At 40.2% G+C, this 26952-nt stretch overlaps 2 protein-coding genes across 4 annotated transcripts; both read left to right on the top strand.

Annotated features, from left to right (window-relative positions):
- On the top strand, positions 1–18721 carry LOC114573386 (alpha-1-antitrypsin homolog). 3 transcript variants are annotated; one of them, XM_028605565.1, is made up of 9 exons: positions 1–76; positions 2846–2897; positions 2984–3013; positions 3110–3182; positions 5038–5238; positions 5776–6400; positions 8039–8309; positions 13362–13509; positions 18415–18721. In XM_028605565.1, exons 5-9 carry the CDS (start codon positions 5236–5238, stop codon positions 18604–18606), a joined length of 1239 nt encoding a protein of 412 aa, XP_028461366.1. In that variant the 5' UTR covers positions 1–76; positions 2846–2897; positions 2984–3013; positions 3110–3182; positions 5038–5235; the 3' UTR covers positions 18607–18721. The 3 variants fall into 3 exon arrangements, with proteins under 3 accessions (XP_028461366.1, XP_028461364.1, XP_028461365.1); XM_028605563.1 differs by lacking the exon at positions 3110–3182 and having other exon boundaries at positions 2846–3013; XM_028605564.1 differs by lacking the exon at positions 3110–3182 and having other exon boundaries at positions 2846–3013; positions 5093–5238.
- Positions 18722–22460: 3739 nt separating this feature from the next.
- Positions 22461–26533, top strand: LOC114573575 (alpha-1-antitrypsin homolog). The gene is made up of 4 exons (XM_028605849.1): positions 22461–23088; positions 23869–24139; positions 25732–25879; positions 26342–26533. Exons 1-4 carry the CDS (start codon positions 22467–22469, stop codon positions 26531–26533), a joined length of 1233 nt encoding a protein of 410 aa, XP_028461650.1. The 5' UTR covers positions 22461–22466.
- The last annotated feature ends 419 nt before the right edge of the window (positions 26534–26952 follow it).

Below are 26952 nucleotides of genomic sequence, written 5' to 3' on the forward strand. Positions count from 1 at the left end.
AAACACACAGGAAATGCTGGGCGGCTCCTCCCCAAACTTTTCTGAATGTTGGACCAAACCACGGAACAAACAAAAGGTGAGTGTGAAGAAACAAAAAATTCAAACTATTAAAACCTGCAACTGCAACTAAATCAAATTTATTGTTTAATATAATGTGTTGTTCTGCTGACAATAGTATACTGTGTGTATTTGTACCACACAACAATGACTTAAGAATGATTTTGTTTATCTACACAGTTTAAAACAAGTTTTTTAAAAAAATTTTGCACCCTTCTCCCCGATTTGTAATAACTTTTGACAATTTGTAGTACTTCCAAATGCCCAGTCCGACAGATTGGTACAGCCAACAACACGGAAATAATTGACCATTTCAAGCAACAATAAGGAAACGTTGCGGGTGTCACTACCCAAAGTGAGGAGAGTGCAGATTTGAGTAGCGCATGCTCAGATTTAAACTGTTTACGGCATAACGTTTCATACCCGATGTTAGCCGAGTCAGACCGGGTCTGGTCGAGTGCAAATGTGAGTTGCGCATGCTCAGATTTAAACTGTTTACGGCATAACGTGTCTTACTGAAATTTGTGAAATCTGTAAAATAATAAACTTTCTCTTTAAATACAATAACAGAAGATGGAAATCATTTCTAAAATGTTTTAGCTATCTATGATTGTTTGGTTGCTAACGTTAGCTCAAAACGCTATTCAAGTGACAGCCAATGTTATGTTTGATTGCTAACTTGTAGCTAGCAGTCATTTCAAAAACGTTTTAGCTATCTGTGATTGTTAAATTGCTAACGTTAGCTAAAAATGCCATTAGCATCTAGTAGGCTACTTGATTGCTAACGTTAGCTCAAACAGCCGTTGGCATCTTGTAGGCTACTCGTTGCAAAGTGACGCATGCGCAACTCAAATCTGCACTCTACTCACTTTGGGTAGTGACAGAGTTCAATTGCGTTGTTTTTGTTCAGTACCCCCAAAATGGCTGACTTCCTTATTGATGACGTGCCGTGAAAACGCTCTACTGTTTTAAAGCCTCAGGTTTGGTAGTTTGACCGTCGCCATCTGGTTTTTTTGGAGCCAAAAGTGACCATATTTGGACGACAGGGTGGAGCTGGGGAGGAGCGCTAAGCTTAATGCTAAGTTACCAGCTAGCACTAGCTAGCTAGCTTGGTTTGCAAAGTGAATACGTAATTCACAGTAGCTGTGATATTAATTGGGATGCTAATTTTGGCTAGTGAAAAAAATATGCTTAAAACAAAACGTATTTACAAACTTAAGAGCATCATGTCGTATTAAAGAAGACTTGGAAGAATCGATTGAGACTATAAACTGACGGGGTCCAATGGGTCGGTTAGGACAGAAGACAAACATTTCTCTTATTTTAAGGTGATTTATTATAGATGGAATAATAATATAACTTGTAGACAAGGATTCTTTCAGTTTGAGAAGCCACAGTCAGCGGGTGCGGTTACTCTGTCGCCCCTCACCACAAAAGAATACTGAATACTGGTTACATGAGATTATATAGAAATGTGCAAGCTATTATGATTGGCTAATACTAAGATGGGAGGCAACCGTGGTTTAGACTTCCTTCTTGGTGCACGGGCTGGTCCCAGCCTCTTGGCACACGGTGTTCCATCCAATGGGAGATGTCGACTCCCTGGAGGATTCCTTCTCTCTCTTCCTCCCGGGTATTTTTCCATCCCACTCAAGAGGAATTTAATCTACTTCCAACCAGTCTACTACCCCCTCTCCTTCTAATATCAATGCTCCGTGTGTGAAGGACATGCATATGTGTCTGTGTTATCTTGCCAGGAACAGCCATTCTTTTAAGATGACTGTTATCTACAGTATTGGTAAATATTCCTAACAGTACATTATCGTCCTCAGCTCTGAGTGCATCATCAGACCAAGGCTCTCAATCCCCTTGTGAACTGTATATCTTAACCTAATCAACTATTCCCCAGGAAACATTCTTGCGCTGGTAGTTTGACCCCCTGACCAATGAAGTCAAGATCCCGTACATACATGCAATTATATTTAATGAGAGTCATTATAACTAATTCATTATTAGATTATTACACATGTTACAGACAGACATTAGAAATGATTGTCTGAGGCCTTGGCGTAGCCTTATTTTGCTGAAACAAGCACTTAGCATGTTCATTTTTTTATTTACTCAAAAAACGTCTTAGGAAATGTTTACTGAGGTAGTAAATCAAGTGAGAAGTAGGGTCATTTTTATAGTTGTATAGTTTTCCTTGACACTGACTGCCTCCTCCTGATTCCTATTCCAGCAGGCTCTGCTGGAGCAGATTTAACAGAAATAACATTAGTCTGTTCATCTATTTGTAGTCTTTCACTAATCCGCTATTTACCATCAGTCATCTGAATCTGTCCAGGTGTCTGATGTTCTAAATACATCATTATTTATCGTGTCCTATTGTAAATGACACTATGTTAATAGAAGACGTTGGTGCAAAGCATCTGCTGACTCATTTCAATCTGGAGAGACAAGTGTATACAGAAAAAAAGATTATCATTATCACTACAGATGATGTATAATGATTAAATCTCAACAGAAACTCTTGTAATTGAGGAGCGAGTGCTTAGGCAGTAGCCAGATAAGTCTGTGATCTTGTGATCAGCGAGCAAGTCAGAGATGTACTGAGGAGCTAAACCGTTAAGTGCTTTGTAGCTTTAAGCAGGATTTTGAAAGTGAATCTGTATTGTACCATAAGTTTGGTAATGAAGTAATATCTTCAATGAATGTCATTCCCATGCAAAAACAAAACATACATGCATGTTTTTAAATTAAATGTATTCGTACGGTTTTAAATCTACAGAAAGAAAAATCTTCTCTGATGCAAGAACTACAAGATTTATTGGAGTAGAAGGGTGAGTTTTAATTAACTCTACAGCGACGATTATGCTGAGGCCAAAACCTGCGAGGGCAGACTGATCTCTGATTTGCATCTATGCAGTTGTGGCAGATATGGAGGAAAACAGTTTGAGTAAGTGCACACATTTCATTGAAATTATTGCATATGTGCTGGTTTTTAAAGATGTGCACCTTGTAGCCAGAGGGAAATAGGTAATTTTTTTTATAGGATGTGGCCCGTGCTCTTGGGGAAAAATGGAACCAGAGGGCAAAGAGATGCCGAATGACCCATATCGCCGCAGGTATGGCATGGCCGCCCACTTGCATGAACAACAGTTCAGTGTCTAAGACAGACTGGTTCAAGCGGATGTTTGATTGTGAGATGTAGAGTGCTGCTTTACTGGAGAAACTTTGTGGTACTGGTAAAATATGTTTTTCCCATACCTTAGGTTTAGGTCCCGATCAACAACAGATGAGTCCAATTCTCAGGGAAAACTGTGCATATCGCATCATGGAAAATACCAAAAGCAACTACAAATTTGCCAATAGCCATGTGTCTAGTTAATCTGGGAATGGCAGATTTAATGTCCGTTCCCTGCAAGATTTTTGCCCTTAAGCGAGAAGATATGTTTGTTCCAGAGAGAACGTACAGCCTACCTAGCATACGAGCAGAGGCCAATTAATGCTGTGTTATAGTAGCACATGCTGTGGAAATGGATGGATGATGTGCTGGAGCCGAAGTATGACACAGCGGGATTAAGGATGCAGTAAGTGATGGCGTGGTGGATAGGTGGTGAAGTTTGGACTTTCTGAAGAGACTGGAGACGAGTATCCATAGTAGGGATGTACCGATGGCACTTCTTTTCAGACCAAGTACATGTGCAAATAATTACATTTGGATATTTGCCAAAAGCAATATGAGTACTTAATAATACAATTACAGTTTTAACAATTTGAGACATGCTTTTTTTGCACCTGAATGCATCATGACTTTACAAGGTGTACCTGAATGCACCATGAAGTCCCATCAGTGCCCACATGCTTCAACGTTTGTGGTTTGTTTACAGGGAAGGCAAAATGTTGCCACACCGGTGACATAATTTGCACGTCCCCGACTGGGACTCCCCGTGTTTTAAACCTTTGAGTAAAAAACAGCCTTACTTTAAACCTTTTAAAATGTGTAACCGTGTTTAAGCAAGCTATTGGCCAACAACAGGTTCACGTTACCTGATGCCAGTATAAGTACATGAGCACAGTATTAGACCCGATACCTGATATCTGTGCACCCCTAATCTGTGTGGTATTATGACTTTGTTGGGTTATATAATCGTATGTGGAAAGTGTGGTCTCATGACTACATTACTAAAAGGTCTTATCTTATTTCCTGTTATTCAGTCAGAATCTTTGATCTATAACTTATTTACAGTGAATCCTGTTATCAGTCAATGCATTCGTTGTCTGGGAAAACAGAGAGGTCAATGGCCTTATGTGTGGGATGAGATAAGCGTCCATCCTCTGCGTATGAAACAAATGAATGCCTGAGAGAGTTTTAGTGGTTTTGTGCAGAAAATACTCAGGTCTTTTGATTGAATAAAGATCTTATATTATAACATCTCTGTCTCCCTGAAACATTCCTTGATTAGTAGAATCAGAAACTACAGACATCCACCAAAATAGCCTGAATGGTGTTGATGCAGAGTTGTAAGGGCATTTGGTTGATGAGCAGAGCTGGCAGAGGACACCTTACACTTGGTTTGAGGAGCTGAGCAATGTGTTTTTCTTTGCGCGGTTACAGCTAGGAGCGGTTGTAGGGCTGGTTGCAGGGCTGGTTGCAGGGGCTTCCTCCCGGGCTGAACATTAAACATATTACCTTGTTAGCCAAGACGCATAGCTCCAGGCCCGGAGCCAGATTAATGCCTTGAGCATAGAACATCTCCAGGATCTTGGAACCTGTATCAACTTCCACGGAATGGTTTAACATAAAGGGAAATTAAATCGTGAACTGGCATTCTATATATTATTTTAATGCCAATTCGGTAGACATTGTCCAACCCTGGTATCCAGCAAACTTTTGGATATCTTGTATCTATCTTGTATAATTTATTTTTGTGATTATTTGATGATTAATGTAAGATTGTGTGTATGCAACCTTTACAGTAAAAGTCTCACCGTTGGTACTTTACCCATTCTGTGTGGCTATGTCGTAATGAAGTAAAGAGAGCTTGGCCAGACATTTTCCGGCACAGGACCGAAAAGGCTGGACCTTGTTAATTTTTAAAAGATGTGTCGACTGACCCTCTTCGATCTCCTGAATACAAAGATGAACTTTCTGCCTAACTGCACCAGAGGAGATCAATGGTAAGCATGGACCCCTAATGACATATGCTTAATTTTTTATATAAATTATGAGGACTTGGACTTATGTTTTTGACTTATGTCTTATTTGGAATTTTTGAAGTTTAGAAAAGAACTTTTTCTGATGTGGAGACAAAGTGTTACAATAGAAGTGTAAAACTGTTAAGATTAGATAATCACTGTGTCCTGTTTAAAAGGTATTGCGCATAGCTTCTGTCGACTTTATCCTTTTCATTTATCATGTATGTATGTATGTATGTAATATTTCTTTTAATGTAACTTCAAACTTTAGATGTATTAAACTTAAATTTGTTGGTAAATTTGTAAGTAAAACTTTAAGGATGTAACATAATAATGTAATAATTGGGAAGTGTAGAGCTGTTATAAGCTAAATCATATCTGTGTGTCCTGTTTGAATTCAAAGAAATTGGTCTACTTCTTTCCATTAAGAAATCATTTCAAAAGGTGTGTACATTATCTATTTCTCTATCACCTATTGTGGTAGAGCCCAACATAATTCCTCTGATTTTCCCTGGTCAGGCTGTAAAGATGCGTGGGATCTTTGCTAGTTGTGCACTCTCAGCCCTGCTGCTGGCTGCAGCCTGGGCAGACCACCACCACCACCACGGCTCTGAACACAGCCACGAGGGAGAGCTGAGCTGCCACAAACTGTCCTCTCCCAATGCTGACTTTGCCTTTGCCCTCTATAAAAGTCTGAATAACAAAACTGCTGCTGGACAAAACATCTTCTTCTCACCGTTGGGCATCTCCACCGCCCTGTCCATGCTGTCTACAGGGGCCAGTGGTGAGACCCACCGCCAGCTGTTCTCCAGCTTGGGCTACAGCACCTTTAGCCAGACCCAGGTCAATGAAGCGTACGAGCATCTTTTCAGCATGCATGGAAACAGCCAGGAGAGCCAGCAGCTGGATGTCGGTAACGGCGTGGCCGTGCGTTCCGGCTTCAGTCCTGTGGAGAAGTTCCTGAAGGATGTCGAGCACTACTACTCCGCCGATGTCTTCAACATCGACTTCACCAAATCCGCCGAGGCTGCAGCTGAAATCAACACATTCATTGCTAATAAAACAAAGGATAAGATCAAAGATATGGTGAAGGACCTGGACCCTGATATTGCCATGGTGTTGATCAACTATGTCTACTTTAAAGGTAAGAACCAAGTTAAGGTCCATGTCTTATAGTTTCAAAAGGCAAAGACAGATATGAAAGTATGGAGACTGTTCTCTCCCAAAAGAACGCTCCCATAGGTCATTTCTTCAAGCAGCAAATATGACCTTTATTTACGTTTTTATAGCGACGGTGCCCACTAGTAGTAATGATGATGGCAGCAAAGCAGGAAGTAAGGTGACAAGGGATAAGAGCACCAAAGGAGAAAGGTTGGGGTGGTTGATGGTTTAAACAAACACAGGACTTTAACCCAAAAGAGCGGGCTTCAACCCAAAATTAATCTGCAAGTTTCACTTTTTTTACTCTATGAATGTCATGTTCTGTGTCACATGCGTACGCAAGCCTGTTTTAAGGCTATAGTGCACGACTATTTTATATTAATGAACGTCCGTTACATTCAAGCCATTGCCAAATGAGTTGATACAAAGATAATTAAGCCTATCAGCTCCACAAAACTCTCTCTGTAGTTCTCAGTATGACTATGTTAAAGGTCCCATGGCATGAAAATTTCACTTTATGAGGTTTTTTAACGTTTAATGAGTTCCCCCAGCCTGCCTATGGTCCCCCAGTGGCTAGAAATGGCAATAGGTGTAAACCGAGCCCTGGGTATCCTGCTCTGCCTTTGAGAAAATGAAAGTTCAGATGAGCCGTTTTGGAATCTGCTTGTTATGAGGTCATAACAAGCAAGGTTACCTCCCCTTTCTCTGCTTTGCCCGCCAGAGAATTTGGTCAACCCATGAGAGACATCATGGCTTTCAAACGAGAAAAGTGGCAGTTGGTCAAGGCCACACCCCCACCCTCCACCTTGCCCCTCCCGCTCTCCTCCTCAATAGCTTCAGACACAGAAATGGCACATACTAAGGAAAGCTCATTTTGGGACTGGCTCTGGGGGCTGTAATTCTGCACCAAAGCTAAATTTCGGGAAAGAGACTTCAGATACAGTATTAGGGGACCACTAAGGTCTATATAAAAGCATCCAAAGACCACCATGTCATGGGACCTTTAAGAAAATGTTATAGTCCGGCGACTTTCACGTGCAGCAGCTTGAGTATTGGTTTTTACGTCACCGCTGAGAAAAGACAACAGCAGCGTTCAATTTCGGAGACAAAGAGAACCTAAAAATCACAAGCTAGTTAACTCTTCCGAAGAGTCCTTGTTTTTCTAATCCTTCGTGTCCTCATTGATTTGTAAGGTGGAGGAAGGGTGGGGGTGGTGTGCAATCACCGAAGGCTTGCGTCAAGTGGATGTATAGACAGTGTTGTTGTCATTACTTAGGATTCCTCATGAAGGCGACAGAAACTACCCACTATAGCTTTAACCGAAACTGTCTTTTTCTAAACTCGACTAAGTAGTTTCGGTGCATAAACATAACCTACCTGGGACCGTTTCACAAAGACGTGTTCAAAACCATGACCGTTGAGGTTCAAAACTGCGACCGTTGCGTTCTCTGGTTTGGATTTGAGGACAGAAAACTCTCCTGTGGGTACTATTAGAGGTTGGGAACAAACAACCCGTATGGTTAGGTTTCTGGTTTGGAGGACTTGTTGGAGGGAATGATGATTGTAGAGCATTTTTCGACATACATTACTGTCCTCTTCCCCTGTCCACTGCCTCATACAGGACAGTGGAAAACACCGTTCAATCGGGACATGACACGCAAGATGGATTTCGATGTGGACAAGACCACCAAAGTTCAGGTGGACATGATGATCAGGAAGGATGTCTACGACACCTACTGGGACGTCGACAACCACACCACGGTCGTCATACTGCCCTACAAGGGCAACACCTCCATGATGATCGTCCTGCCCGATGAAGGCAAGATGAAGGAGGTGGAGGGCTTCATCAACAAGGATTACATCAAGCACTGTCGAGACTCCGTCTCAATGAAGTAAGAGGAATCCCCATCCTCTAGTGATTGAGAAAGTGTTGACATTTGATTTACTTAAAACAGCAAGTAATGTGTAATAGGGCTGCACAATATATTGTTTTTTTTAAATCGTTATTGCGATATCAACATGTGCAATAGACACCGCGCAATAGGCTGCGACATATTGCGAAAGGCAGTGAGATTTTTGGAGTTAGTTGAAAGAGTATCAGCAGTGGTGGAAGAAGTATATGGATCCTTTACTTAAGTAAAAGTACTAATACCATATTGTGAAATTACTCTGTCACAAGCAAAAGTCCTGCATTGGCAATGTTACTCAAGTATGTAAGGATCATCAGGAAAACGTACTCAAAAGTAAAAGTACTCTATGCAGAAGGACTTAAGTAAATGTAATGTACTTAGTAGAAAACTACACTTTAAAGTGTAACTATAGTTATTTTTTTAAAAGGTCCAGTGTGTAACGTGTTAAGTTGTTAATTGTCAAATCTGTGTTGCCTGTTCACAAACGTGTCCTTTTTCATGAATATTTACCACCACCATCAATTTCAAGTATTGCTTTTGGCTTAAAATTTTACATTTGCGTTTGCATGAACTGGGGTAGACGCTCCATATTCATGCACCATCTTGAAATACGTTAGCCAGTTAGCATGATAACATGATAAACTCACAGATGCTACTAATGCTGCTAATGGGTATCGTAGCTTCCCGGCCCTGGCAAGTTTGAAGAAGGAAACATGGAGGACCACACGTATTCAAAATCCAAATCCAGAGTCTTTTTCTTCGCCCAGAAAAAGGATATTGAAAATTCAATTCAATTTTATTTATAGTATCAAATCATAACAGAGTTATCTCAAGACACTTTACAGATAGAGTGGGTCTAGACCATACTATAATTTACAAAGCCCCAACAATTACAGTAATTCCCTCAAGAGCAAGCATTAGCAGTAGCTATTGCGACAGTGGCGAGGAAAAACCTCAGGCGGTGTCTGACGGGGCCGGTTGGGGGTGTGATGAACAGTGGCGATAATAGTAACATTAAAGATAGTGGAACAGTGACTTTGAAGGTAGTCGTTGTAGTTCATGCCACAGCAGGACGTTGCGGGATGAAACGTGGCGCTGCAGAGCATGGGTGGATGCGGCGGACGCAGCAGAACGCGGCTGGACATTGCAGGGAATCGCAGAGCATTGCTCTGCGAAGAAGAAACCGAAGGACTCCGGGGAGTAAACTCCCCAGAGCTAGGTTAGTAACAAGCCGTTCTGGGACAGGATGCATACAAAAGGAAACAAATGAAAACATTGATGAGAGGCTGTACTCGCCTGCCTCCCTCTACTCTCACTATATTATTGATTATATCATCAATAAATCTGATGACTACGAAGAGAAACAGGTGGGCCGGGTTAGGCGGACGCCGCAACTCCTCACTTCTTAACTATAAGCTTTACCAAAGAGGAGAGTTTTCGGTTTATTCTTAAATGAGGTGACGGTGTCTGCCCCCCAAACCCAGACTGGGAGCTGGTTCCACAGGAAAGGAGCCTGGTAGCTGAAGGCTCTGGCTCCCATTCTACTTTTAGAGACTCTAGGAACCACCAGTAACTCTGCATTCCGGGAGCGCAGTGCTCTAGTGGGACAATAAGGTACTAAGAGCTGTTCTAGATAGGATGGTGCTTGACCATTTAGGGCTTTGTAGGTCAGGAGAAGGACTTTAAAGTCAATCCTGAATTTTACAGGAAGCCAATGCAGAGTAGCTAGAAATATGATCTCTTTTCTTAGTTCTCGTCAGAACACGTGCTGCAGCATTCTGGATCAGCTAGAGAGTCTTAAGGGACTTATTTGAGCAACCTGACAGTAGGGAGTTACAATAGTCCAGACTGGAAGTAATGAATGCATGGACTAGTTTTTCAGCATCGTTTTGAGACAGGATATTCCTAATTTTAGCAATGTTACGAAGATGAAAAAAGGCTGTTCTTGATGTTTGTTTTAGATGGGCGTTAAAGGATATATCCTGATCAAAAATAACTCCTAGATTTCTGACAGTAGTGCTGGAGGCCAGGACAACACCATCCAGAGTAGCTATATCTTTAGATAATGAAGTTCGGAGGTGTTTAGGGCCCAGCACAATAACTTCAGTTTTGTTACAGTTTAACATCAGAAAATTATAGGTCATCCAGGATTTTAATTAATTTTAATACATGCTTGAAGTTTAGCTAATTGACTGGTTTTGTCTGGTTTGACTGATAAGTATAATTGGGTGTCGTCCGCATAGCAGTGATAGTTAATTGAGTGTTTCCTAATGATTATATCAAGAGGAAGCATATATAAGGAGAATTTTTTTATTTTTTTTTAACCTTTATTTATCCAGGTAAGTTGATTGAGAACAAATTCTCATTTGCAACAACGACCTGTAGTCCTAGTATGCATGTCTTTATGGTGGGAAGAAACCGGAGCACCGGGAGGAAACCCACGCAAACACGGGGAGAACATACAAACTCCACACAGAAAGGCCCAGAACGACCTGGACTCAAACCCAGAACCTTCTTGCTGTGAGGCAGAAGTGCTAACCACCGTGCTGCCTAAAATTGGTTCAAGCACTGAGCCTTGTGGAACGCCATATTTAACTTTCGCGTACTTAGGCTTTATCATTAACATTAACAAAATGAGATCGATCAGAGAAATAAGACTTAAACCAGCTTAGTGCAATTCCTTTAATTCCGACTAAGTGTTCCAATCTCTGTAACAGGATTGTATGGTCAATGGTGTCAAAAGCAGCACTTAGATCTAATAAAACAAGTATGGAGACAAGTCCTTTGTCTGCCGCAGTTAGAACGTTGTTAGTAATTTTCACAAGTGCCGTCTCTGTGCTATTATTCTTTCTAAATCCTGATTGAAAGTCTTCAAATAAACTGTTGCTATGGAGAAAATCACATAACTGATTAGCAACTACCTTCTCAAGGATCTTGGAGAGAAAGGGAAGGTTAGATATAGGTCTATAGTTTGCTAAGACCTCAGGATCGAGGGTGGGTTTTTTCAGAAGAGGTTTTATCACAGCTACTTTAAATGACTGCGGTACATGACCTGTTAATAGAGACATATTGATAATATCTAGTAGAGAGGTGTTAACCACGGGTAATGCTTCTTTGAGTAGCCTCGTTGGGATGGGGTCTAAGAGACAGGTAGATGGCTTAGCTAATACCTTTACCATTAATTGTTGGAGGTCTATAGGATAAAAGCAGTCTAAGTATATGTCAGGTCTAGTCGTTCTTTCTAGCAGTCCTGCGTTGAAAGGTGAACCATTAGAAGTTGAGGGCAAAAGGTGATGAATTTTATCTCTAATTGTTATAATTTTAGCATTAAAGAAGCTCATGAAGTCATCACTACTCAGAGCTAGAGGAATAGATGGCTCAGTAGAGCTGTGACTATCTGTCGGCCTGGCTACAGTGCTAAAAAGAAACCTTGGGTTGTTCTTGTTTTCTTCTATTAATGATGAGTAATAGTCTGATCTGGCATGTCTGAGGGCCGTCCTATAGGTTTTCAGACTGTCTTGCCAGTCCAAACGAGACTCTTCCAGTTTGGTGGAGCGCCATTTACTTTTAAGTTTTCGCGGGTTTTGCTTTAATTTACGAGTTTAGGAGTTATACCAAGGTGCTAGTTTCCTTTGCTTCATCTTCTTCTTTTTGAGTGGAGCAACAGAGTCTAAAGTAGTCCGTAGGCAGGCCGTAACACCATCTACACAATTGTCGATTTGAGAGGGACTAAAGTTTATATGGCCTCATGCACACTCTGACTGAAGCCAATAGAATCTAGTAGTGAGTTGAAAGCAGTACTAAGGGTATTGCTGTCAATGTCCACATGGATATTAAAATCACCTACAATTATTACTTTGTCTGATTTAAGGACTACACATGATAAAAACTCTGAGAATTCAGATAAAAATTCAGAATACGGACCTGGAGCTCGGTAGACAACAACAAATATAATTTCCGTGTTGGATGTTGAAGATTAAGAACAAGGCTTTCAAAAGAGTTATAATTTAGTTTGGGTTTAGGGTTAATTAACAGGCTTGAATCAAATATGGCTGCAACTCCCCCTCCTCGGCCTGAGCCTCTAGGAATTTGAGTATTAATATGACTGGGAGGAGTGGCTTCATTTAGACTAACATATTCTTTATGCCAGGTTTCAGTAAGACAGAATAGATCAATTTGATTATCAGATATCAATTCATTTACTAGTACTGCTTTAGAAGACAGAGATCTGATATTTAGTAATCCACATCTAATTTTCCTATCCTTTTCTATCATAGCAGTGGTAGTTTTAATTCCAATTAGGTTGTTAAGTATTGCCCCTCTCTTGGTTACCTTTTGATTGAACTGATCTGAGTCGAGGAACAGACACGTCTCATTTTTTGGGACAGGCTGTGGCTGACGTGAACTGGATGCTAAATTGACCATGTTTGCAGTCAACTTCTTATTACTTAGGGGATTCACCACTTTGTATGGTCTGTTGTTGATTATAATTGGAATAGTACTAGTACTACATGTTACTGGAATAGTACTAGTACTACATGTTAGTGGAATAATACTAGTACTACATGTTACCCTGCAGAAAACATTTTCAGATTCATCCACTTGTATAGTGCTATCAGGATCAATACCTGGGGGGCATGAATCCGTGATATTTTCAACAGAATGTCAATACTTGCCTTTCAGGGTCGAAAAAAGCGTGAAGGCTGCGTGACGCGAGAGAGTTCATTGCGATATATGATCTCAACGCTAGATGGGAGAAATTCCTACACATTCAACATTTTAATGGTGCCTTTTAAAAATTATTTTCTGAATTTTAGCAGAGTGCTAAAAGCAGCAGATGTGCAGACCTGGGTACACTTTAATAATATATATTTATCGCAAGTAATATCGTTATCACTATATCCAACAACGTTATCGCATGTTGTTTATTTTTTCTCTTATTGTGCAGCCCTAATGTGTAACTTAACTAGACCAGAAGTGATATAACTGTATATTCCAGCCATTGTGACACTGGTGATGTTCTGTGTTTCTTAGATATGTGTTTCTGTACCTGCCAAAGTTTTCAATCTCTGCTGATGCTCCCCTGGAAAAAACACTCAAAGAAATGGGCATAACCGACGCTTTTGAGAACAAGGCTGATTTCTCTGGCATGTCTGACGAGGTCCCGCTCAAACTCTCAAAGGTAGGAGCTTCTTAGGTACATTATTCATTCAAGTTCTAATGAACATGGGAATATACAGTAGCTACCTCACTGCATGAGCAGCGGTTCAGCAAAAACTGCAGAATAGAGACATTTACCGAGAGGAGGATCCTGATAAAGACCCCTAAGCTTCAACATTTGTCCTAGACTTGCGCGGTATTAGCACCATTCTAGGTAAAAGAATAATAATGGAGCCAATGGGGGGAATATTCAGCAAAAAAACTGAGACTAAAGTCATATATCACGAGAGAAAAAACTTGGATATTCTCTGACATTATAGGGTCATAAATTTGGGAGAAAGAAAATCTGAAATCCTCTGAGATTAAAGTCACAAATTTACAAGAAAAGAAACTGAAAACTCTTTTTGTCAAGGAATTACATTGCTTCATTTTGCAAAGGGTTGCTCAACCTCCTCACACCACAGACGCCGTCTCTTGCTGTGTATTACGCCTGCAGTGGACGACCTAAGCAAGTTAATTTGCAATCAGATTTAGCAATAAGGAAATACTTGCCCAAATTTTCACCCTGAATCACTATATGATCATAAGCATCCACACTTTGAAGAGACATTGGGCCTCATTCACCAAATGTTCTTGAGAACAAATGTGTTCTTAAACCCAACTTATGCAGGTTTCACAAATATTCTGGCGTTCAACAATGTTTTCTTATTTGGGATTTGTTCTTGGGTAAGAACAGATTCTATGCACACTCAAGAGAACTCTTACGCTTACTCTTACTATATTTCTCTCCAATTTGTAACAAATTATTTTCATTATTTTACACATAATTATACGTTTGTTTTAATAAATACACACTACTGCTCATTTGTAAAGCTCTTTGAATTGCCATTGTGTATGAATTGTGCAAGGTCTAGATAAATAAACTTGCCTTGCTTTGCCTTCAATTCACATCAATTGTGTTAACGGGGAACCCTGCCATCCAATAATAAGTGATTTGATCACGGTATTTATATGGAAAGAGTATCATCTATGTTTTGAAAAAATGTTTTGCTTCAGATTTCAGATCAAACCATTTCTTTTCTAGTTCATGGGTTCTGCGACCTTCTCCAGATGCAGCGTTCACTGCATGAGTAACTGCATTCCATGCATCGGTTTTATTTTCTGCTTAGCAGGGACGGACTGGGGCTAAAAAACAGCCCTGGACTTTCTCTCAAATAGGCCCATCATCCGGTCATTTGCCCTTAGCCGTGTGCGACAGACACTAGCCAGGATGTCCTGATACTATGCCACAATACTGTATCAGACAAGGTATTCATAGCAAGTAACCTCTCAAATGATGATGGGGTTGTGTTTATTAATGAAGCCTCAGTCTTCAAATAAAAACTAAAAATGTACAATGCCATTACATCTGCATTGAAATTAAAATACAAAAAATGAAATGTCACTGGCTACAGAAACCCCAAATTACACAAACCTGTAAATAGTACAGAGTATTAGTGAAAACACTTTCAGAGATAAAGTAGGCTACTTGCTGTACCTGAACATGGGGATTAGATATATTGTAGGCCTATACCAAAACTACACTGAGTGTTAGTTATTATATACTATAACTATTCAAATATAAATGTATATAACGTGTTACTTTGTGTTAAAGATTAGCATTAAATAACCTATTTAATATTTTCTCAATGTCATATTACACTTTTGATTCATATTAAGGCTGTGAAATGATGAAAATGACTAGGCCCTATCAATGTTGTCTGTGAAGCTTTCACAAACAACCACCAGGCCTTTGCCAGTTCCACAATAGTAAACACAAATATGAAAGACAAGGAAAAACTGCACTCTGATGGAAGACAGACAGAAAGTGCAAGCTAGGATTTTTATGGTTAAACTTTTGGTTACATTTGGTGAATTATTTAGCCCCCTTCCCTGTTGGTTATCACGTTTAGAGTGTAATGCATGCCTGATGTTTTCCCGTTTTAATTTAATACCATAGTCTTCATCCTAGCAGCAAAAGTGAGCTCACTGCAACCTCTCATATACAACCAAGTGAAATCGCGGTCAACCCGTGATTCATTTCTAACGCGTTTAATCTTTCAAATTAACCTAACAGAAATTATTAAATACGTTAAGTTTGACAGCACTAAATGGCACGATTGTTTTCATAATCATGATGCACATGCTCATGTTGAGCTGACAACATGCAATTCGCTAAGATAGGGATAAAGGCAGCCTATACTGTTTCCTGCTCCTGGCAGTAAGGCTGATGTGAAATTAACTCACGTCTAATGATCATACAGTATATAAGCTAATGATGTAGGCCGACTCTTGTTCTTCAGTTTTATTTTTACACGTAGCATATAAGTGATTGTATTAGTGCGCCCTGCTGTTGGCTGTTAATATCACTTTAATAGACTTTTTTTTTTTTTTTTTTTTTTTTTTTTTTTGTGCACGGCCGTTCTGGACTTTTCCAGAACGCACAGATTGTCAGTCTGTCCCTACTGCTTAGTATGCACTGCTGACGCTACTAAATATGTCTCGTTTTTCGTTAACTTCTTGCAGCAGTACCTCCACTTCAGAATTACTAAAGTTTTTCTTTCTTTTGGAGTCGAGGCCTCCACCGTCTTTTCCACGTCTTTTGGACATTTCTCTAAGTGTGCACACAACATGGCCCTGCCATCTCATGCCCTTTTATGGGAATTAAAGGGTTTAACTATGCTAATAGGAGCAACAGGGACGAGCTTTCAATTTACAAAGACAGTGGGATTTGTCACTGTAAGAACACACTTGCGAACAATTCTGCTGGTTAAGAACACGTCATGAATCAGACTTTTCTTAGGGGACTTTCTTAGGAACATATTTAAGAGAAAATTTAGGAAGATATTGGTGAATGAGGCACAATGCCATGAATTGTGCTCTTACAGTTCAGGCTTTTTATGCTAGTTTTTGCTACAATAGCTTGTAGGCGCATAAGAAGATATATTTTTTTTAAACATGGTAATACAACTTGTGTGCTCTGGTGGGTATGAAGGCCTTTCCTTGACACTGCTGACTCATTCCAGCCATCTGAAGGCAGCAGGTAGATCGTCTGGTTACATTGGCCCTCATTTATCATTCTTGCGTAGAAACGGGCGTATATGTTGGCGTAAGATTATGCTTACACTCCTCTCACCGCCTGATTTATGAAGCTGTGCGTACCTTTTGAAATCCAAGTGTACGCAATACCTGCCCTTGATAAATGCCGCGGCTGAAAACGATCGTCATTGGTATATCACGCCCCAATATATTCTGGGTTTTGAGGCCTCGCCCCTACAATTCACGACATGGCGAGACGTAATCCGGCTGAGAAGCGGCACTTTTCAGAGGTGGAGATTGAAACCCTGATATCTCCGGTTCATTTGCATTAAAGCGTGTACTATTTGGCAGCCTGAAAACTGGTATTAAAGGCTGTAGAAAGAATGCGGCATGGAAGGAGATCACTGATGCGGTCAACAGTGTTGCTGTGGTAAATCGGACTCCAGCTGAAGTTTAGCCTATTTAATTTATACATCGACACATTTTTCTATAGTCCTAATAGTAATATAGGCTTATATTGCAATTTCTTAGGCCTACATATGTAGGTGTACTTATATTTAAATAAACGCATGCAGTGTCTTTTTATTTTACTCGTGTTTTTTTTCATGAGTCTGAACGAGGCAACAGCTGAGGGAGAGCGCTTGTCCTCCGCCCCCCCGTGCTGGACCCTGTCTCCTGACAGCAGAGGGGCTGGAAAAACAAGCCAAAATAACTCGGTCAATGGCAGAAATAAATCATTCACTTGAAAGAGAAACAAAAACCTGAAGAATAAATAAATATGTTGTGCATCGTCATGTTTCCTGTATTGAATATCATTGCCAAACATAACACTATAGGCTACCTTTTAAAGGCGAGGAATAATATCCTGTCTCCTTGGTATAGCCCCCAGTTGGGGCTGTTCTGGACACTGCTCTCCGGGCATCGGGTCATCTGGCTCCATCGCTATATTTATGGCACTGTGTTTTCCTGCGAGATGTTGTACAGAACCCCCCCCAGGCTAAAACAATGTTGCATACTGGCGCATAGAGGTCTTCTTTTAGTTTTTCATTGCATTTTGTGTTGTTAGGAATTGTTTTTCTGCGCATTTCTGCACTAACTCAAAACGTGCGTACATGTACACCACCTCCTGAGCTGGCGTAGGATTTGAGCGTGCCGTACACCAACGTGCATATTGATAAATCTCAAAGTCACCATGGTTTTGGGTGTACGCCAGGTGTACGCTGGAAATTTGGTGTACGCACTTTTGATAAATGGGGGCCCATTGTGTGCAGTGTTGCAGTACTCGATCGGGATCGGTCTTGGTCTTAAGACCGCTTTTTGAAGATCTCGGTCTTGGAATCAACCTCATTTTCAGTCTCGTCTCGGTGTCAAATATAGAAGACTCAGGATTTCATTTCAAGACCACAACTGCAGGGATATCACTTAATTACCTGTGCATTGTCTAATTTGCAAAAAGCGGTTACAAAATCTAATTTCAGACATTTATCTGTTATTTTATCATATAATTACCCCTACTTGGTGAACCTAACGACTTTGGTAAACTATTTTCAAACAGCGAAACAATTTGTACAGCACATCATAAGTTAAGGTTTGTTTTATGAGAGATTTGAGGAAATTTCAAAAAGCCAATATCAACATTTCAGTTTAGCGCCAACTTATCTCTATAAAAAAAACAATTGTGACTTTCATTTCTGAGAATTTCTGAGGTTTTTTTTATAGCAAATTTATGACTTTAATCTCGGAAAGTTTTTTTCTCTAAATATTATTATGTATTTTTTTTTTTACAATGTCCCTAATTCACCGGCGTGGTTTTAAACTAGACTCTGACTGCCTTCTTTTTCCTCCACAGGCGTCCCACAAGGCTCTGCTGAGTGTCGCCGAGATGGGAACAGAGGCAGCATCCTCCACCATTCTTGAGATGGTTCCCTTCAGTATGACACAGTCCGTGAGAATTAACAGACCCTTCTTGGTCTTCATCCTGGAGAACGTCACAGAGAGCATCCTCTTCATGGGCAAGATCAACAACCCCACAGCCATGTAAAGAAGCAAGGCAAATAAGAACCATGAACCATGATCACAGGTTGCAGCAGCCATAATGTGAGAAGCTGCTCGAATGTTTCTAAATCGAAGCATGTACACCTTATGTCTTTTACTTTGAAAAGATAATAAAGGACGACACTGAAAATGGAAAATAAAGATTTCTTTCTTCTATTCATTGTGCAACATGATATCAAATACACAATACATGGATACAAAAAATTATGAAATGTGATTAAATAATCTTAGAGTTCCCTACCAGCAGTTAGCCGACTGATGCCATGACTTTATTTGGTTTGTTTAAGGTTTATAAAAGGATCCCCATTAGCGGATGCTGTAGCAGTCAGCTACTCTTCCAGGGGTCCACACTAGACACGCAATACATACCCATTACATCAAAGACATTACATTACCATAATATACTGTATGTAAAATCACATCAATATGCAATCCACTTATCCACGCAGAGGTAGAGGGTAAAGCTTGGGCATTCTGAAGTGAGTGAAGACGAGCATCAATAGCCTGAATGGTGTTGATGTAAGGGCATCTGGTTGGTGAGCAAAGCTGGCAGAGGCAAACATACACTTGGCTTGAAGAGCTAAGTGATAGGTTTGCAGCCAGGAGCTGTTGTAGGGCTGGTTGCAGGGGGCTTCCTCCCCGGCTGGACATTAACAAATCACCTCTTTGTTGTTCCTTTTTTAGAGATTATTTTTGGGGCATTTATTATACAGGACAGCTGAAGATGTGAAGGGGTCAGAGAGGGGGGGATGACCTGCAGAAAAGGAATTGAACCTGTGGCAGCTGTATCAAGGACTGAGCCTTAGTACATGGGGCACATGCTCAACCAGGTGAGCTATCCAGGCGCCCCACACAGATCACCTCGTTAGCCAAGACTCGTATAGCTGCGAGAGCAACCAGGCCTGGAGCCGGATTAATGCCATGAGCATAGAACATCTCCAGGATCTCGGAACCTGCAACCATCGAGCAAAAGGAAGTCTCATCGTGAAAAACTGGCACTCTAGAAATTATTTTAATCTTTCAACTTTCAATCTACTCTCAAAATGAATCCTGTTGACTAGTGGCTATATGATTTACAATACCGATTAAAGCGGTTTTCTGAAAACAAGTTCCCATTTCATCAATCATACCGACTAGTAGCTATTATCACAGCACAGGTAGTTCTAAAGTGAGGATTTGCCATTATGTCGAGGGAAATACATTTTCATGACCTCATGTAACCTTGACTAACATGCCACATTGTATACTGAGTGCCTGTGGTTGACAATGTCCAAGGAAAGATGTCCCAGGTGCCCCACTTAAATCCATGATGGCTCACAGTTTGGCATTATATTAAGTTGATTTGACAAATCAACACAAACAACTGTAAAACAAAATACTTAAGGGATGATGGTTTATTATTCCTGAGTTGTGTCCTTGTGTCGTCGAATGTGATGTTTCAGTCTGGACCAGTATTGTGGTAGTTACTCCAAAATATTGATTACACGTTACTACTTTACAAAATAACTCACTGCTGAAAGTAATTAGTTAGGCTACTAGTTACATTACTTTTGGATTAGTAGCTTGCAAAAGTGTTCCTGTCTGATGGCGGCCATCCGCTCTTCGGTACCTGTATCTTGCCCAGTATCTATGTTTCGGAAAGACAGCAAACATTTCCTCCACTATGTATGCTAGCACAAGCCAACTTATCTCTGCTTTGTTTACCTGCTGCTGAAAATCAAGTCTTGGCTGCTTGGCTTGTGTTGGCAACATGCTCTTTTCATCAGCGTTAGCAGGTTGCCTTTGCAGATGCTTGGACAGATTGGAGGTTGTGTTTGTGGCGCTGGAGAGATGTTTGTGCCCTGGGCACAAGTTACATTTTACAATCAAGTGTTTGTCCTTTCGCGCAACTCATTTGAAGTAATGGGCATACCTCAACCGCTCATAAGACGTCTTCTCCTAAGCGGTGGCTCTGCCATTTTTGTTTTGTGTTGCTTAAACTCGCACGAAAAGGGACATTTGATTTGTTTCTCTCCTCCCGTTATGCAGATAGTTGAAGAAACATTAACGCAAGTAACACAATCTTTTTTTTTTTATTAGTAACTGTAAATGATTACTGAAGTTATCAACAGTAATGCGTTACGTTACTGCGTTACAGACAAATGTAATCTGATTACAGTAACGCTTTACATTGCTATGGAGACACGGTCATATGGCAATTTGATAGACATTGTCCAACCCTGGTATTCAGCGGACTTTTGTATGTGATAGTTAATAAACAGTGGTGCATGTAATGCACTGCTGACACAAACTTGTGTGTTATTGAGCACCTGTATCAAAATAATTCAACATGAAGCGGAAAAAGACTTGTCATGAACATCTGGGCTTTGATATGTTATTTAACTCATTACTTTAAATGAATACTATCAAGATCCATCCTACTGACTAGTGGCTATATGAATCACCAATTAATGCTATTATTTAAAATAAGTTACCATTTCTTTTTCCAGAAGGGATTTAAAGTGGCAATGACTGGAATGAGTTGCTTCATACTTCAACCAAAGGCTCCTAAATCCTGCTTGTATCATTTTTGTCATTATTTGATGATTTAATGTAAGCTTGTGTTGTTGAAATAAAATATAGGTCCACGACCCAAGGCCAGATTTATAGGCGCGGACCTTATCGCCAGCTGCACTTTGTCAACTTCTCTTCAAAGTATGAAAAAGTCCCAAAACGAGGTCTCAGAAAATCCACGCAGCGTCAGAGTCCAATGTGAAAAAGAGAGTTTAATGTGCTTCGAAAAGAATTCTACACACAAGAACTTGCATGTTGAACGCCTACGCTTAAGGCGTTGGCTTGGTGCCCGCCGTGACTTTTGCGGCTATACAGCGGTGAGCCATCCGTAGCTGTTGTGGTTGTATAGCGACAACTGAGGACTGCACGGGGAAGGGGAAGGAGGAGAGTCTATGTGTAGCAGTGAGGAAGGCAGCCGCGGGAAGCACTAGGAGAGAGAAAGTCTATGACTCCCACCAGGCAGACACATTGACATCTCCTCTCTGTATCACATTGATACACGTTGTATATGTCCCCATAATTCAATTAAAAACCAGATTTATCATGTTTTGCCACAACAGTGTGTAAAGTCTCACCAATGGTACCTTACCCTGTTATTTGTATTTTGAGTTGTGTTGTGAAGGGAAGATAGCTTGGCCAGAAATCTTTTAGCACAGGACATCTGTTAATTTTTAATAGAATGTGTCAGCTGATCTGATCTGATCTCCTGAATATAGAGATGAACTTTCTGCCAAACTGCACCAGAGGAGATTAATGGTAAGCATGGACCCCCATTGTAATATGCTGAATGTTTTATGACTTATGAAGACTTGGACTTGGAATTAGTTTTTTGTATTTGTGAAGTTTAGAAATGAACTTTTTTTGATGTGGAGACAAACGTGTTACAATAGAAGTGTAATGCTGTTAAGATTAGATCATAAGTGAGTCCTGTTTAAAAGGTATTGAAACTTTGGCTACTGTCAACTTTATCCTTTTCATTCATGTATGTATGTATTTATGTAATATTTCTTTTAATATAACTTGAAACTTGATGTTTCAGACTTACATTCATTAGTAAAAAAATCTGGTTTGAAAGTAAAACTTTGAAGATGTGACATAATAATGTAAATATTGGGAAGTGTAGAGCTGTTTAGAGGCTAAATCTTTCTGTGTGTCCTGTTTAATTCAAAGCCAGTGGCTACTGTCACTTGTCTTTCCATTTCAAAAAGTTTAGCAAATTATCTAATTCTTCTATCACCTATTGTGGTAGAGCCCAACGTAATTCCTCTGATTTTGCCTGGTCAGGCTGTAAAGATGCGTGGGATCTTTGCTAGTTGTGCACTCTCAGCCCTGCTGCTGGCTTCAGTCTGGGCAGACCACCACCACCACCACCACCACGGCTCTGAACACAGCCACGAGGGAGAGCTGAGCTGCCACAAACTGTCCTCTCCCAATGCTGACTTTGCCTTTGCCCTCTACAAAAGCCTGAATAACAAAACTAGTGCTGGACAAAACATCTTCTTCTCACCGCTGGGCATCTCCACCGCCCTGTCCATGCTGTCTACAGGGGCCAGTGGTGAGACCCACCGCCAGCTGTTCTCCAGCTTGGGCTACAGCACCTTTACCCAGACCCAGGTCAATGAAGCGTACGAGCATCTTTTCAGCATGCATGGAAACAGCCAGGAGAGCCAGCAGCTGGATGTCGGTAACGGCGTGGCCGTGCGTTCCGGCTTCAGTCCTCTGGAGAAGTTCCTGAAGGATGTCGAGCACTACTACTCCGCCGATGTCTTCAATGTCGACCTTACTAAACCTGCCGAGGCTGCAGCTGAAATCAACACGTTCATTGCTAATAAAACAAAGGATAAGATCAAAGATATGGTGAAGGACCTGGACCCTGATATGGCCATTGTGCTTATTAACTATGTCTACTTTAAAGGTAAGAAGCTATTTCAAGTCCATGCCTCATAGTTTACCGACAGGCATAGACACAAACTCACCACATGTTAAATAAAGCAGTTTTAACAATGAAGTATAGACTCCTCCCCTGAAAAACGCTCCCATGGGTTGTTTGTTCAAGTAGCAATTACGACCTACATTTATGTTTCTGGTGACGGCGCCCACTAGTAATAATTATGATGGGCGCAAAGCAGGAAGTTCCCAAATTTCGGAGGGAGAAAAGTTGAGGTCACCCAAAAGAGCGGGATTTAAACCCGTCATAAAACTAATCTGCACGTTTTTTTTTCACTTTACGAACGTCAAATTCAGTGTCAATACGTAACCTGTAATTAAGTAACGGCTGATTTTAACCCAAACCACAATCGTTTTCTAAACTTAACCAAGTAGACTACTTAAAGTTTTTGGGTCTACATTTAATTTCTTGCACTCTAGCTATGTTAATTTTATACACTTATTGACTGGCTCATTTCTTACTCTTATTTTTACCTTCAATCTGACTGTGAGCAACTGCTGCCGAACAATTTTCCCGACGGGATCAATATCATATTCTGTTTCTGACAAACATAACCAAACTGTGACCGTTTCACAAACGCTCCAGTCGGTCGTATTAGAGGGTAGGAACAAACCTACAGTTGTAACCTATACAGTTGTAAGGACTTGTTGGAAGTATGATTGAAGAGCATTATTCAACATTTAAAAACAAATGACTGATAATTTGCACTGATTACTATCCTCTTCCCCTGTCCACTGCCTCATACAGGACAGTGGAAAACACCGTTCAATCGGGACATGACACGCAAGATGGACTTCAATGTGGACAAGACCACCAAAGTTAAGGTGGACATGATGATCAGGATGGGTGACTACGACACCTACTGGGACGTCGACAACCACACCACGGTCGTCATACTGCCCTACAAGGGCAACACCTCCATGATGATCGTCCTGCCCGATGAAGGCAAGATGAAGGAGGTGGAGGGCTTCATCAACAAGGATTACATCAAGCACTGTCGAGACTCCGTCTCAATGGAGTAAGAGGAATCTCTATTTTTGAATCTCTATCCTCTAGGGCCAGTTGTTCAAAACATTTAATCTGGATCAAAATGATCTGGATTTGGAAATCCCATTTTTTTGCTATTCAGGATCAGGTAATCCGTCTAACTTTTATGCTGGTTTTTCAAAGCAACATTGGACTGGGTCACACTGATCCAGATACACAGTTTTCAAGATTACCAAATCTGGATTACCAGTGCTCTAAATGGGACAACATATCACAATGTGGGCTACCAGCTATGTAAAGTACAGGTAGAAGAGCCAACATGGGGTCACTGTAAGTGTTTCTTATTTTGAGACAAAACACAAAAATAACATAACCATCCACTTCCATTCATAATTTCTTTCATGACCCCTCATCTGAGTTACAACAAATATACATTAACAAATACATTGTGGATATTTTGAAAACGTCTTTAAAAAAAAGGCTAAATGTCCAATAGTTAAAATAAAGAATGTTCAGGGTTCTTCTTCATCTGAGGAGGAGAGACCAGCATTTCCAAGCCCTGCTTTTAGGAGGCGGATCTGAAGTTTGGCTTTGGTTTGCTGCAGTTTGGTCAGCTTGATTTGTTCCTCTGCCAGGACGATCTGTGCTTCTGCTCTTTCAGTTTCTCATTTAGACATGGGGACAAGATCATTTTTATTTTACTATACTGAATAGCTTAATTGGTAGCCTATGTCTACTTCATCCACTTTATCACTGTTACAACAGTTGCACAAGTAAAGTGCAAAATATAAATAAAAGTATATACACTACATGATACAAATGTATTATTTGACCAATTTTAAAGTTTTACCACATTTTCTTCCTGGAATCCACCTTGAAATCCTACCCCCTGTTGGGATCAGGATAATCCTGTTTTTTTGGATGAAAGTTATCCAAATCCTACTGACAAGTTTTGAACAACACAAACTGAAGGTTTGATCCAGATTAAAACTAGGATTGGATTCCGTGATCTAATCTGATTTCAGATTCCTTCTTTCCCTTTTGAACAACCCATTTTCAAGATTTGATCCAATCCGATAACCAAAATCAGTTTACCTTTGAACAACTGGCCCCTAGTGATTGGGAAAATGTTGAATGGATGACATTTGATTTACTTGAAACAACAAGTAATGTGTAATTACATTTTTTTTTTTTTTTTTTAAATCATTGTGATATTAACTTGTGTAATAAATAAATACATATTTCTTTTGAGTTAATTGAGAGTATCAAGTAGAAAACTTTAAACTTTAGAAAACCCTTTAAAGTTTAACTGTCATTCTTTTGTAATGGTGCCTTTTATGTTCAATTTGTTCAATAAAATGTTGGAAATAATTTTTTTATTTTTTTTTTTAATTCAACAATGAATTTGCTGTATTTTAGCAGAATACTAAAAGCAGCAGATGTGCAGAACTGAGTACACTTTAATAATATATATTTATCGTAAGTAATATCGTTCTCAACGTTATCGCATGTTGTTTATTTTCCTCATCTCGTGCAGCCCTAATGTGTAACTTAACTAGACCAGAAGTGATATAACTGTATATTCCAGCCATTGTGACACTGGTGATGTTCTGTGTTTCTTAGATATGTGTTTCTGTACCTGCCAAAGTTTTCAATCTCTGCTGATGCTCCCCTGGAAAACACACTCAAAGAAATGGGCATAACCGACGCTTTTGAGAACAAGGCTGATTTCTCTGGCATGTCTGACGAGGTCCCGCTCAAAGTCTCAAAGGTAGGAGAGGCAAACATTTCTTCTTAGGTGCATTATTCATTTAAGTTCTTGTGAACATGGGAATATATCTACCTCACTGCATGAGCAGCGGTTCAGGAACATCTGCAGAATAGAGACGTTTACCCCCAGAGGATGCTGATAATGACCCTATAAGCTTCTGCATTTGTTGTAGACCTGCGCGGTATTAGGGCCATTGTAGGTAAAAGTAATAACAGTGGGAAATATTTCACGAGACAAATTTCAAAGAATTTCGGAGTTGTTTTTTTCCACCGCACATGTATGACTTCATAATCTCAGAAAATAACCACGTTTTTTTTTTTTGCTAGTAAATTTACTACTTGACACATTCTTTCTTGGAATATTACCAGGGCTCCGTAATACATATATGTTTTACCTACAATGGCCCTAATACACCGGCGTAGTTTTAAACTAGACTCTGACTGCCTTCTTTTTCCTCCACAGGCGTCCCACAAGGCTCTGCTTAGTGTCGCCGAGATGGGAACAGAGGCAGCATCCTCCACCATTTTTGAGGTAGTATTCATCAGTATGCCCTGGCCCGTGAAAGTTGACAGACCCTTCTTGGTCTTCATCCTGGAGAATGTCACCGGGAGCATCCTCTTCATGGGCAAGATCAACAACCCCACAGCCGTGTAAAGAAGCAAGGCAAATAAGAACCATGAACCATGATCACAGGTTGCACAGGTTACACCTTATAAATTTTACTTTGAAAAGATAATAAAGGAGGACACTGAAAATGGAAAAAAAAGATTGCGTTTTTCTAGTCATTGTGCAAGATGACATCAAATACACAATAAATAGATACAAAATATTTAAATATGATTTCAATAATCTCATCCTTCCCTACCAGTGTTACCGGACTGATGCCATGCCTTTATTTGGCCATTAACCCATCAAAATCCAGATTTCCCCTTAAAGGAAAATTATCATAGTCTGCATAACACAGACTAAAATAACAACATAAAACAGAGATCTTTAGTGTCTAGATCTGAAATGTTACATATATGTCACATTGGGCGTTTGTAGTATTTTTTTTTTCCTCATTTTGATAATAC

Source organism: Perca flavescens, chromosome 18, assembly GCF_004354835.1.
Source record: "Perca flavescens isolate YP-PL-M2 chromosome 18, PFLA_1.0, whole genome shotgun sequence".
NCBI classification, from domain to species: domain Eukaryota; kingdom Metazoa; phylum Chordata; class Actinopteri; order Perciformes; family Percidae; genus Perca; species Perca flavescens.